The sequence below is a fragment of the Xiphophorus maculatus genome, chromosome 20 (assembly GCF_002775205.1).
Source record: "Xiphophorus maculatus strain JP 163 A chromosome 20, X_maculatus-5.0-male, whole genome shotgun sequence".
Classification (NCBI taxonomy): domain Eukaryota; kingdom Metazoa; phylum Chordata; class Actinopteri; order Cyprinodontiformes; family Poeciliidae; genus Xiphophorus; species Xiphophorus maculatus.
Genome location: NC_036462.1, coordinates 5,796,672 through 5,808,591, shown reverse-complemented (window position 1 = coordinate 5,808,591; position 11,920 = coordinate 5,796,672). Strand labels below are relative to the sequence as shown.

Below are 11,920 nucleotides of genomic sequence, written 5' to 3'. Positions count from 1 at the left end.
TTTCAAAAATGATATATAGAATGATCTAAACATTTGCTATGACCTTTGGTCCTGTAGAGACACACTTACACAGGTAATGTCTCACCTGCTTGGACTCGATATGAAAACAACAAGGTTGAGAAAAAGTTTAACAGTTTATTTTAGTTTTCTGATGTTCACAGTAACAAAATGAATTCACACAGTTCTAGACTCAAAGGCACTGCTAGCTTAGCTTCACCTGTTCTGCTATAAAAAATGTAAAGATCACTTGTGCAGCTTCAGGCGGTTTGAGATCCACCTGCAGAGCTCTACTCATATAAGACAGAGACAGTCACCACAGGTAGGAGATAACAGGCCATGTGTGATCCAAGTGTCCAGTCTGAACCACATGTTAGATGTTAAATGTTGAGATGATCAGTTGGAGGACAGGTGCGTCAGGTGTTGGGACTCTCCTGCTGCAGCATCAGGTCCACAGCAGCCTCCACATCCTCCACCATGTGACTCGGCTCTACCAGGTCTGGCTCCACTTTCAGGTCGTTCTCACCGTGGACCATCGTCTCTGAGACGTTCTGGTCAACAGGCAGTGGAGAATGAGGGTTATACACACCTGTGCACACCTGGAGACAGGTAGAGGATCATTATAGCAACAATGAGTCAAAATAAGAAAGGTTAAAGCAAGGAAAGGTCAAGAAAGGTCATTTATAGAGAAGTAACATCTGCCGAGGTAATGGACCTGTAAAAACCTAGGTACGCTAAGAGGAGGAAAGATCCTGTAAGGTCTGGCAAAGTAAGGTACATTATGGTAAGGCAATACATTTAAATGTTAAATGTACTTGTACTACTTCATTAAAATCCATGTTGTGTACACATCCATCCCAGCTGTAAACCTTAAAGGATCCCAACAAAATTTTCAAAAAGCAGTCTCTACCCACCAGGATGGAGCGGCACTGAGCCGCAAAGGCAAGTTCCTCCACCACCGGTACCAGGGTACCGGTTCCCTGGGCCACCAGTTTGGTGTCGCTCATCATGTCAGTGTGGTGCTTGGCCAGGTAGCGGTTATAAAGATTGGCACCATAGATGTCCGTCATCAGGTTGTCTCTAGACAACGGGAACAGTGTCTAAGTTTCTTTTTAAAAAGTCCTCTAGAGAGTATTGCTATTGAACATTAATCAGTTTAGTGGAACATTTTACAGAAGCTCTAAAGCCAGGGAACACCAACCATCTCCATCTTCCAAGTTCTACAAAGGCAGCAGTTGCTTCAGAGAGGAAGACAGAGTGCTTGGTTACCTGAAAGTGTTGTGGCAACAGGTGGATCAGTCACATGGTGCACAGGTTTGGTCATTCAACAGCACAGGCAGTTAGACAGCCTTACAGACAGAAAGACAGCGTCACAGACTGGGGGTTTCAGAACATAGCACAGAGACTTTGGTTTCATTCAGGATTACAGATGAAGACTAAGACAAAGTTATAAACAGGGTAACAGGTGGTGCATCATAGGTGGTACAGTTACCAAGTCTCTGGTTTGGTTAGGTGCGTTGAGGGATGAGCAACAGAGGGAGATAGATCCAGAGACACACTCAGAGACATGTTAAGAGATGGGTTGCGGATACCCAACAGCATAGATGGTGGACAGCTTGTGGTTCTGGTTCTGCTGGCGCAGCAGCTGCTCGGCGTACTGGTACGTGAACAGACTGGGTTTCCCAAGCACTGCCTCATACTCCAGCCTCCGACCAGTCATCTTCCTGTAGATGGACTCCAGACAGAGCAGGAACATCCCGTGACCGAACCTGAAGCAACACATTCGGGTCACCAATGGCTGAACGCCCTCCTGCCCCGCCCACATCTGAAGGGAGTGGCTGTTACCGTGGTGACGGGGCTTCAGCCATCCACAACAGGTCCATGTTGCAGGCAAGAACGGGCATCTGTGCCGATAGCCGAGTGTCATACACACACCCGGGTCTACCGTTGGTTAGCAGTACATCAACAATTAGCTGCAGGTTGGTCTCCCATCTGATTGGCTCCCCAAACAGGATGATCGCTACGGCAACACAAGGGAAGACAGTTTCAAACAAAAATGGCAACAAAAAGCTGCTTTTGGCCTTTCCACTGGGAAAGATGTGAGCTCTCATTAATCCATCACACCCTCAAGACACAAGGCTGTCAGGAGGCTAAAGCGGCGTCACTAGCGCCCCTGGTGGTTCAGAGATGAAACAGCAGCAGGCTGAGAAAATCCTGCCACCAAAGTTCATCCAATTCAGAAATATTCTTGTTGAACGGTAGAAGAATATGACCTCAGACAAATAATCCGTTTAGACGTTTGTCAGACCTAGGCTACTGTAACCTCATTAGCTGGTGGCTAACCTCGAGGTTCAGTTTTCTTTTGTTGGCGTTCGCTAGCTTGGCTTTTAGTTGACGTGTTTCTGTTCCACAAACATCTCTTAATTCAAGAAGTACTTACAAAATTCACACGAAGTCTGATGAACGACGAACTTTACTTCTCCTTCGGTAGATATCACAAAACAATTTCTCAATCTTGCACAGCATTCCACATGTAACGGTCAGAAAACTGTAACCAAGTTAAACACGTCACATCCAATTTACTTTTTGATCTACAGCACTTTTCATATATTTTCAAGTATGTCCACTAGGTGGCGCTTTTATACAAAAACATACTTAGAGAATCTTATGGTTAAGAAAATATCTACGGCATATACAATAATAAACAATGTCACAAATTGACATTTTTGGCTCTTACACCACAAGTCTGTATTTTCTGATCAAACGTTCAGCTGAAGGTGCTGTTGGGTTTTCAGAGGTGATGGTGAACCGAAGATTAAACCTGAGATTCTGGGCGTTGTTGTGGTTGTGTTACCTTGCATCTGCGGGAGGATCCTTGAAGAACTGGGCTGAAACAAACAAAACAACAAAAATATATCAACCGGAACAGGAGGCACACTTCCTGTGGATCAGTAACTAATCAGTGGCAGAATATAAAAAAACTGTCTGAGATGGTCGTTTTCCCAACTCTAGCCACCAGATGGCAGCACATATCAGAGACTCCCCCTTTAAAAACATGTCTAAGATATTCAGCGGACACTTTTGGAAATACTGTTTTATCGATCAGCTATAAAAATCATTATGAAACAGGACATACATTAACTCCAGGTTCTACAGAACTGCTCTGTTTAGCCAGGACTCACAGTGCTGGTGGGTCTCCTGCTGTGGTCCACCATGTCCAGCAGGGGGTGCTGTTCTGAGAGCTCCTCCACGGTTACGACCTTCTGGAAACCCAAACTGAGAAATACCGAGTCAAGAGTCCAAAACATCAGGTTCAGAACAACATCTGGCCACCAAACATCTCCGAGGTCTGATCAGAGTTCTGATCCGTGTGTTACTACAAAGTCTTAAGGGGGCAGTACTATGTGTTTTCAAGGGACATAGTGCCATTTTATAGCATCATCAAATAACTGTTACCTGTAGTTGTTATAAAAATGCTAAATATATCAAATATGACTTAAAAAATGTGACTTCCTGATTTAATGTCTTGCAATTGGGCCTCTGTCTCTTTAAAAACTCCTGCTCTTTCTGAAGCTCCGCCAACATGGCTCCTCTGTTAACCCTTTAATGTTTTTACCAGTGTTGCTCTGAGCAGCAGCTCCTATAATGAGCTCAGCAGTTCCACCAGGTGTTTGCTAATTGCTGCTGCCTAGTCTTAAGGAGGTGAGGGAGGAGCTGCATCTCAAAGGTGGGGCTATTTCCACTCAGGTGTTTTGCAGCTGACTGGTTGCTATGGAGACTAAAGAAATAGATTTTTTTGTTTTGTAGAAAGATCAAAAACAATTGATTTGACACATACTGCCCCTTTAAAGTATTGTAGTCTCAACTCACTCAGCCACAACAAATGAAAGAAAAATGGCCCAGTGGGTAACTTTAAAGCTAACAGGTGAGCCAGCAGGTGACCCACTGGCAGGTGACAGGTGACGGATACGAGTGGGCGATCTGGGTCACTGGTCCCTGTCCGGACACCAAAACACATTTATTGTGAAACGTCTCCATCATGTGCAGAGGGCTGTGCGACAGAACCACCTGCTCAGGTGCGATCTGCAAAAGAAGCGCATGACTTGTTTTGATCCAATCACACAGCAGCAGCAGCCTTTAAGCCCCTCCCCCTCTACCTGCACGTCCAGCAGGTGAGACAGCTGCTGCGCCTTCTGGTGTCTCGGACAACTTCCTGCATTGGTGACAAAAACAACAGGAAACAGAAAGTTCTGGTTCTGGTCCATGAGCTTCCTGAGGGCACGCCGAGCAGCCGGGATCACGGATCCACCGCGCAGGAGGACGCCATCGACATCAAAGAGGACGCCCACCTGGCGGCCGGACAGGTGGGAGACAGGTGAGGTTGGCAGAACAGACCAGTTAGACACCAAAAGGAAGGAAGGAAAGTAAGCAATCAAGAAAGGAAGGACTCCAGAAGGAAGTGGAAAAGAAAGGAAGGAATGACTGTGTCCCCCTGACCTGTCTCACAGTGGACGCCTGGCGAACCAGCTGCAGCCTGAAACCTCGGCTCCACATCCCGCCGGTCTGACCTCAGAGCAGCAGCTGTTGCTGCTTTAAAACCACAGGGCTGTGATGTCACTGGGGTGGGCTAAATGATGATGTCATTGATGATGGGAGGTCTCCCATTGGTTGAAGCCAGGTGACTCACAGGTTCCCTCTGTTCCTCCGTTCCCTAGCCTCAGACCGACGTTTAACGTGAGACCGCGTTCCTTAGCTTTAAATTGAGGCTCCTCAACTTCAGAAGATGTTCCTTAGATTCAGACTTACGTTCCTGAGCTCCACTCTCTGAAATGTTAAATTGTTTGAGGCCAACAGCTTAACGCCTGGAACTCTATCTCCCCCTTCAGGCAGTCAGAGGAATAGCAGGACCAAGGTTGGTAGCGGTTCCTCAGGTTCTCTTCTTCATCAGCAGCTTCAGAAACATTTTTGTTTTGTAATTTATGTAAATCAGAACCTGCAGGCTAATACTGAACATCTCTAGACATCACCATATGGTTCTGGTTCTGATGAGGTGAGGATGGTTCTTCTGTCTGGAAACAGAACCTAAATACTCGGTTCTGATCGTGCTGGGTCAGACTGTCTGTATCCAGAACCAGAACTCCTGGAGCTGTAAATGAGTTGCAGCTGACTGCAGTTGTGTCCTCACGTGAGGACACGTGCAGCATGCGCTCCCTAATCAGCCAATCACATGCTGCAGAGTGATGCCTCTAATCAACCAATCAGCAGCTGGGAACACTGGGACAGAGACGCTCTTCTGTCTGGCAGAACTGGTTCAGTTGGTTCAGAACTGGTTCAATGTTCAGAATCAAGAGACTCCAGAAGGAGGTCATGTGACCATCAGCTCGGGTTCTGGTTCTGAAGGTTCTGGTCTGGATTCCTCTGGTTTCAACATCATCTTAGGTTCTATCCAGTGGATCCTGTTAGGGATGTGAGATATGGTAATATATTCATATCCGATATCTACTGTAATGGCTGGTGGTAACTATATATATCACGATGTGTTTTTGGTATCAAATTTATAACGGAAATTTAAAAAAAAGTTCTGGTTCTGTCCACCAGATGACCCAAGTTTCATCATCAAGTCAGAACCAAACAAACACACAAAGAGATGAGCTTTTAAAGTTTAATGAAAAAACAAAGAAATGTCGTACAAAACTGAATATTTACACAGACGGGTGAGAACCAGTTGGATCAGAACCAGCCAAGTCAGAACCAGGTCAGAGTCCCAGCAGAGTTCTGGCCTCCTGGCTTTGAGCCTGAAGCGTCTCACTGGCGTAGCGCTGCAGCAGCTCCATCTTCTTCCTCCGGACCAGCGCCTCCTCCACCTGAGACAGACGGGTCGGGTCAGAACCGGAACCCAGGTCAGAACCTCTGAACGGACCGGGGGTCTCACCTCTTTCTGAGACGGAACCGGAACATGAGCGATGAAGCCGACTCCTTCCTCTCCCTCCGTCTCCTCCCGATTCTCCTCATCCTCCACCTGGCCAGGCAAGCAAAACAAACGCACCTTAATCCTCCAGAACCAGGAGGAGAACCTCCATCAGAACCTCATGGCCCATTCTGATTGGCCGGCTGAGGTTTACCTCTTCGTTGTGGACGGTGTAGATGCTCTCCTCCTCCTCCTCCTCCTGCTGAACGTGCGACTCCTTCTCTGTCCTCCACTTCTGCACCGCCTCCGACACGGCTGCAAAACACAAAACACAAAACGCATCAGATATGTAAGGAGGAAACACAATAGGGCTGGGTCATATCCCAAAATATTTTATACATTTTTTCAATACCAGATCTGATTTTTTTTTAAATTCTCGCTTTCTTTACTAAAAAAGAAATAACAAATGACAGAAAATTTTTTCAAGAAGTGTTTTTTTATTTGAATCGTCTCTTCTGTGAGTTGGACGGTAGAGTACTGGGTCCATAGTATTTCTGTTTAATTACAGAATAAAGACGCAATTTCACCAGAAGAATGTCTTAAAATTAAGAGAGCAAAAATACATTGATAGTTGTCAGGATCTGACGTGAGCAGATCCATTCATCTGGTTCTGCCTGAAACCGAATCGGTTACTGTTACAAAGTCCTGCTGCAGAAAATAAATTGACGGGTTGCACCAAAGTATAACTTTACATGATGGTCAACATTCCTTAATTTAGTTTTTGTCATTTTTTCATGTTATACTATGATTTTATTCTCCTACCATTACAACTTTCTACTATTTCATGACTAAATAAAGGAAAAGCAGCCTGCCTCTAGAGTCGACCTGAATCCAAAATCCAAATAAATAGAAGCTGTAAAACAAGGTGGCCGCTCTATGTGATGACATCACTGTGAACTATGAAAACACAAGAAATTTGCAATTTTCCAAAATTTAAATCTTCAAAAACCAAAGATTGAATTTCCTTCCCCCCGCGACCTTTCACCTTTCCTCTCGTACTCGGCCTCCAGCGGCAGCAGCACGCCGTCGTCTTCGTCCCGGTAGCCGTAGTACTCTGCGTCCACGTCCTTCATCAGCTCCCCCCTCGTCTTCCTCTGGGCCGGGGTGGCTGTGGGTCAGGCGACCGGTCAGAATCGATCGATGTTACCAAGGAAACGGAGAGCGGCGGTACGTACGTTCGGTCTCGAACAGCTCTCTGACTCCAGGAAGGTCTCTGGCAGCGCCAAAGTATTTGTAGCCGCGGTTCCCCGGAACCTCTTTCCCCTCGTGGTCCAACATCCTCGGCCCAAACCGCTGCAGCAGAACCAGCAGGAGGTCCGATTCAGAAATCCAGTCAGCAATTAGAAAATAACCAACTAACTTTACAGTCAAATGTCACCATCAAAATGCTGGTCAATGTTTCATTTATTATTAATTATCTCTCAGCAGGTGGCTTTTAACCAGCCAAAACAGCCAGGTGTTTTCTGGCTGTGTTCTGCAGTTTTATGGAAGTTTGTTCCAAAAAACTGTTTTTGTGGTGCGTAGAAGCTGAATGCTGCTTCTCCATGTTTGCAGAACGAGAACTAGAACCTGAGAGGTCTGGGATGTTGGTCCAGCAGCAGCAGATCTTTAACCCGGTCAGTGATTTATAAACTACCAGCAGTAGTTTAAAGTCTCTCAGTGAAGGACTGTAGAACTGGGTGGTGTAGAACTAGATGGTGTAGAACCAGGTGGTGTCTCTATCCTCCTGGTTCTAGTCAGAACTCCAGCTGCAGCGTTCTGGACCGTTGGGTTGTCAATCAGACCTGTGAAGACGCTGCTGCAGGAATTAAAGCCACTAAAGAGAAACTAAAGCCTGGATGAGTTTCTCTGATCTGAGACTTTAGTCCTCTGGTCCTGGAAATGTTCTGCAGCTGCTAGAGACCCACTCTGGAACCGGCTTTATGTGGCTCTGGAGGCCAGAGGTCAGCCTGATCTCTAGTTTCCAACTGGAAGAACTGAAGCTGTGCGTTGACTGTAGATCTATGACTCTAGATTATTCCTCTTTAATAGCTTCAGTTTCTGCTCACCTGGAGAAGGTTTTGGCACATCCACACATTTATCTAAGAATCTGTTCAGTGATTGGATGGTTCAGAGTCACCTGGTGACATCATAATGTAGAGTTATGTATCATCTGTGTTGTCATGGTAACTAATCTTGTTATTTCTAACAACCTGAGCTAGTGGGAGTATGTAGATATTGAACTGTAGGAGTCCCAGTATTGAGCCTTGTGGAACCCTGAATGTGACGATGAGAAGTTACCTACTGACACAATGAGGAGTTTAACCGATTCATCGTTTCTCACTCAGCACTTTATCAACCCATCGGACCAGCTGAGGCCTGGTCTCCATGGCAACCATCAATAATAAGGACGTTACCCTGTAGTCAGGTCCGCCCAGCTCCTTGATCCGGACCTCCCAGTGACCTTTCTCCCTCAGCAGCTTGTTGATCTCATCATTCAGATCCCGGATCCGGAACTCCCCGAGACCAGCTGAAAGACAGGTCAAAGGTCAACGAAAGAGAGAGCCGGGTCAAAACCAGGCAGTTAGGCCCAAACGTACCATTCTGGATCTGAGCAACCTTCTTGGAGATTTCACTGATGATCTGAAACAGAAAGTACAACTGGTACCACAGAGTACTACATGATACTGCACAGTACTACAGAGTACCACAGTTCAGAGTCACCTGGAGACAGTAGAGTTACTACTGAATACTACAGAGTTACTTCTGAATACTACAATTACTACTGAATACTCAGTGGTGGGAAGTAACGAAGTACTTGTACTTCGTTACTTAAGTACAATTTTCGTGTATCTGTACTTTACTTAAGTAGATTTAATAATGGATACTTTCTACTTTTACTCCACTACATTTAACAGTAAGTATCTGTACTTTCTACTTCACTACATTTCTATATAGCGTTTCGTTACTCGTTACATCCAAGACATTTCAGTTTTTTGATTTATTCGTTAGTTTGAAAGTATCCAATGGCGAGAGCAGAATCAGTCCGCTGAACCAATCCAAAGCGGGAAATAACCATTAGGCCCTCCCTCAAGAAGAGCAGCACAGTACGCAGGACCTGCAGAATCATTAACTCCCAGAATGGAGTCCAAGGATAGTCATCCTCCAGAAGACCTGCCCCACCCATGGCCTTATTTAAAACATTTCTTTGAAATAACTGGGTCAAAAAACGCTTCCTGGAGATTCCAATGCCGCCTTTGCCTTCCCCAAAAGCATGAAATTCTATCTTTCAAAAATTCACCATCAAATTTGAAAAAACATATTGAGGTAAGTTAAGTTGCTAAACGCTATCGATGTTAAATTAATTTGTGTTAGTGAAGTTTTATGTAATCTTAGCAAGCTTTTTGTTGAACTCGACTGCAGTAAATAAATACGATTACTGTATATTGTTATAAGCTAGCATGAACTTGCAAGTAACAGCATTGCTCATTAAAATGGTACATTACTGATTTATTAAAACTAAATACAATAGGTACACTTAATGACATTATATAAGCCGTTAGGTATTATGGTCGGCAAGTACTTTTACTTTTAATACTTAAGTAGTTTTAAAAGCTTGTACTTTCTTACTTTTACTTAAGTAAAATAATAATGTGGTACTTTGACTTTTACTTGAGTAAATCTTTGTCTGTGTATTTGTACTTTTACTTAAGTACATTGTATGAGTACTTTCTCCACCACTGTGAATACTACAGTGTTACTACTGAATACTACAGAGTTACTACTGAATACTACAGTGTTACTACTGTATACTACAGTGTTACTGCTGTATACTACAGAGTTACTGCTGTATACTACAGAGTTACTACTGGATACTACAGAGTTACTACTGAATACTACAGAGTTACTACTGAATACTACAGAGTTACTACAGTGTACTACCAGGGTTCTGTTGGTACCTGTCTTCTCCATTTCTCGGCCTTTGGAAGTTCGCTGCACTCTGAAGCCAGGAAGGGTCTCCTCTCCTGCAGTTAGACGGGTCAGAGTCAGACAGACTGATCCAACACAGAACCAAACAGAACCAAACCGAACCAGACCTTGACTTTCCCCTCCTCCAACTGAGCCTGCCTGAAGCGGGCCAGAGCCGTCCTGAAAGACAGAGCAGAGGGAGAAGGTAACCCATGGGAAGCAGACCTGGTTCGGACAGGAGGACGGGTTCTGGGCAGATGGGTAGGAACTGTCCGAATCAGCTGCTTTAGAGAACCGATTCAAGGTTCCAAACTGTTTTTTGGGAACGTTCCTTATCTGGGTCTGTTTAATATAACCTCTGTTGGACAGGTGAGCAGAACCGGATTGTGGGTTTGGACAGAACCTGTTACTCACATGGCCTTCTCTGCGTTCCTCGCCTGCAAACAGAACCAGAACACACCGATTATCCAACTTCATACCAGTGGCTGGTTCAGATCAGCTGCCGGACCGGACCGCTCTGATTTCAATGGATAACAGCGGTCCGGTTTTCTACAACAGAACCGAATCATATGCAAAAAAATATTGAACCCGTCTAAACCGGTCAGATTTGACTGGTTTACTCCCAGTACAGCGGGTCCAGAGCCGACCGGTTCTCTAGAACAGAACCGGATCATATCCAAGCAATAAACAGACCAGTCCGGAACCAGAATCGCTGAAAGTCTCACCATGACTGCAGCTGTGGTCCAACGATGATGGAGCTGAAACAACGCGCAGCAGCAAACAGTTCCGCTACTTCCGGTTTCCGGTCAGAGCGGTTACCAGTTACCGCCCCTGCTGGAGAGAAGTTTTACTGCAGCTTATTTCACAGAAAATAAAACTTGAAATGGACTTTACTTGCATTTTAAGTCAATTTTTAGTTTATTTTATTTAAAAGATCATAGAGGTAAAATTATATTACAATTCTATAGATAAGAAGCAAGAACAAACAATAAAATTAAAGAGATATCAGCCTAATTTAGAACCAGCAAATTTAATATTTTTGCAATTTAGTCTGTTTGAATTATTTTTTACTACTTTCCCCATGGAGACAATCAAAACCGCTTCAGATCCACTGGGTTGGTTCTGGAAAGAGCTGGGGATCTTCTTGGTGCTGATTCATGTTCTTTTACCTCCCATGAAGTCCAGTAAGATGAGCGCTGCTGTTTGGATCAGGCAGAGAGTGGAGTCCACTTAGAGCCGAACCTGCTAATGATCAGATCTTGAATATGAAAGATGGTTCTGATCCGAGGCAGCAGCTCTTTTACTACATTAATAATCTCAGATTAACTTTCTGCTCTAACTTTAAACTCCAAGTTTAAAGGTGTTGGACTTCATTCATTTCTGTCTTTGTGCTCCACCAGGTCCGTTTAACAGTTTCAGGACCCGACCAGAACCTCTGAGTGTAAATTACCTTGAGAAATAATTAGATTTGGCTACATATGAAAACAGGCTTTAATGCTGAAAAATGATCAAATGTTAAAAGCCATACATGTCATCCAAATGGATCAGAACCAGAGTTACATTCACCGTCCAGCGCCAGGCCACTGAGCTCACCTTTTGGATGGAACCAGGTGAGGCAAAGACTAGCGTTTAGCTTTTTATTCTTCTCTACAGTCTGTTCCCTCCCTAAAGGCCAGTCTAATCACTTTCAGTCTGTTTATGTGTGACTGCCGGCAGTCACACATAAACATGGTTATGTAAACTGCAGCGTGTGCATGTTAGCAGATAGAAGAGGCTAAAAGAGATAGAGGAAACGATAGAATCCAGAACAAAAGCAAACTTCTTGCTCTCTGATATGTTCAGCTTTCAAGTAAACGCTCAGATTAAATCAGTTCTGCTCTCGGGTTAAATATCTTCTCTTTCAGCATGAATCTACATGACGAAGACCTGGAACAGACTCGAGGAGGCAGCAATTCCTGCAGACCTGCAGGTGGTTTATGGATGACTGATTAGTGACATAAACAATGC

The 11,920-nt window shown here is 44.6% G+C and overlaps 2 protein-coding genes across 3 annotated transcripts; both read right to left on the bottom strand.

Moving 5' to 3' along the window:
- Nucleotides 1-2: 2 nt before the first annotated feature.
- LOC102216704 (haloacid dehalogenase-like hydrolase domain-containing 5) lies at nt 3-5,152 on the bottom strand. 2 transcript variants are annotated; one of them, XM_023324579.1, is made up of 9 exons: nt 4,495-5,152; nt 4,155-4,346; nt 3,968-4,080; nt 3,180-3,273; nt 2,852-2,885; nt 1,843-2,017; nt 1,590-1,766; nt 912-1,077; nt 3-548 (listed from the first exon to the last, which is right to left on the bottom strand). In XM_023324579.1, exons 1-9 carry the CDS (start codon nt 4,549-4,551, stop codon nt 414-416), a joined length of 1,143 nt encoding a protein of 380 aa, XP_023180347.1. In that variant the 5' UTR covers nt 4,552-5,152; the 3' UTR covers nt 3-413. The 2 variants fall into 2 exon arrangements, with proteins under 2 accessions (XP_023180347.1, XP_005813010.1); XM_005812953.2 differs by having other exon boundaries at nt 3-596; nt 4,495-5,148.
- Nucleotides 5,153-5,645: 493 nt separating this feature from the next.
- LOC102236196 (pre-mRNA-splicing factor ISY1 homolog) lies at nt 5,646-10,723 on the bottom strand. Its single transcript, XM_005812944.3, has 11 exons — nt 10,639-10,723; nt 10,328-10,350; nt 10,042-10,093; nt 9,904-9,969; nt 8,545-8,587; nt 8,362-8,474; nt 7,141-7,258; nt 6,951-7,073; nt 6,120-6,220; nt 5,930-6,016; nt 5,646-5,861 (listed from the first exon to the last, which is right to left on the bottom strand). Exons 1-11 carry the CDS (start codon nt 10,639-10,641, stop codon nt 5,754-5,756), a joined length of 837 nt encoding a protein of 278 aa, XP_005813001.1. The 5' UTR covers nt 10,642-10,723; the 3' UTR covers nt 5,646-5,753.
- Nucleotides 10,724-11,920: the final 1,197 nt, after the last annotated feature.

What these genes read in the sequence shown, in the direction of transcription:
- LOC102216704 (XM_005812953.2), bottom strand. Translation starts at nt 4,551, where the DNA reads ATGTGGAGCCGAGGTTTCAGGCTGCAGCTGGTTCGCCAGGCGTCCACT. An exon ending in GATCCTCCCGCAGATGCAAG is followed by an intron (nt 2,018 to 2,851) that starts GTAACACAACCA and finishes GTGTTGCCGTAG; the next exon opens with CGATCATCCTGTTTGGGGAG. An exon ending in GCTGAAGCCCCGTCACCACG is followed by an intron (nt 1,767 to 1,842) that starts GTAACAGCCACT and finishes GTGTTGCTTCAG; the next exon opens with GTTCGGTCACGGGATGTTCC.
- LOC102236196 (XM_005812944.3), bottom strand. An exon ending in GGTTGCTCAGATCCAGAATG is followed by an intron (nt 8,475 to 8,544) that starts GTACGTTTGGGC and finishes CCTGTCTTTCAG; the next exon opens with CTGGTCTCGGGGAGTTCCGG. An exon ending in GGCCGAGTACGAGAGGAAAG is followed by an intron (nt 6,221 to 6,950) that starts GTGAAAGGTCGC and finishes TGTGTTTTGCAG; the next exon opens with CCGTGTCGGAGGCGGTGCAG.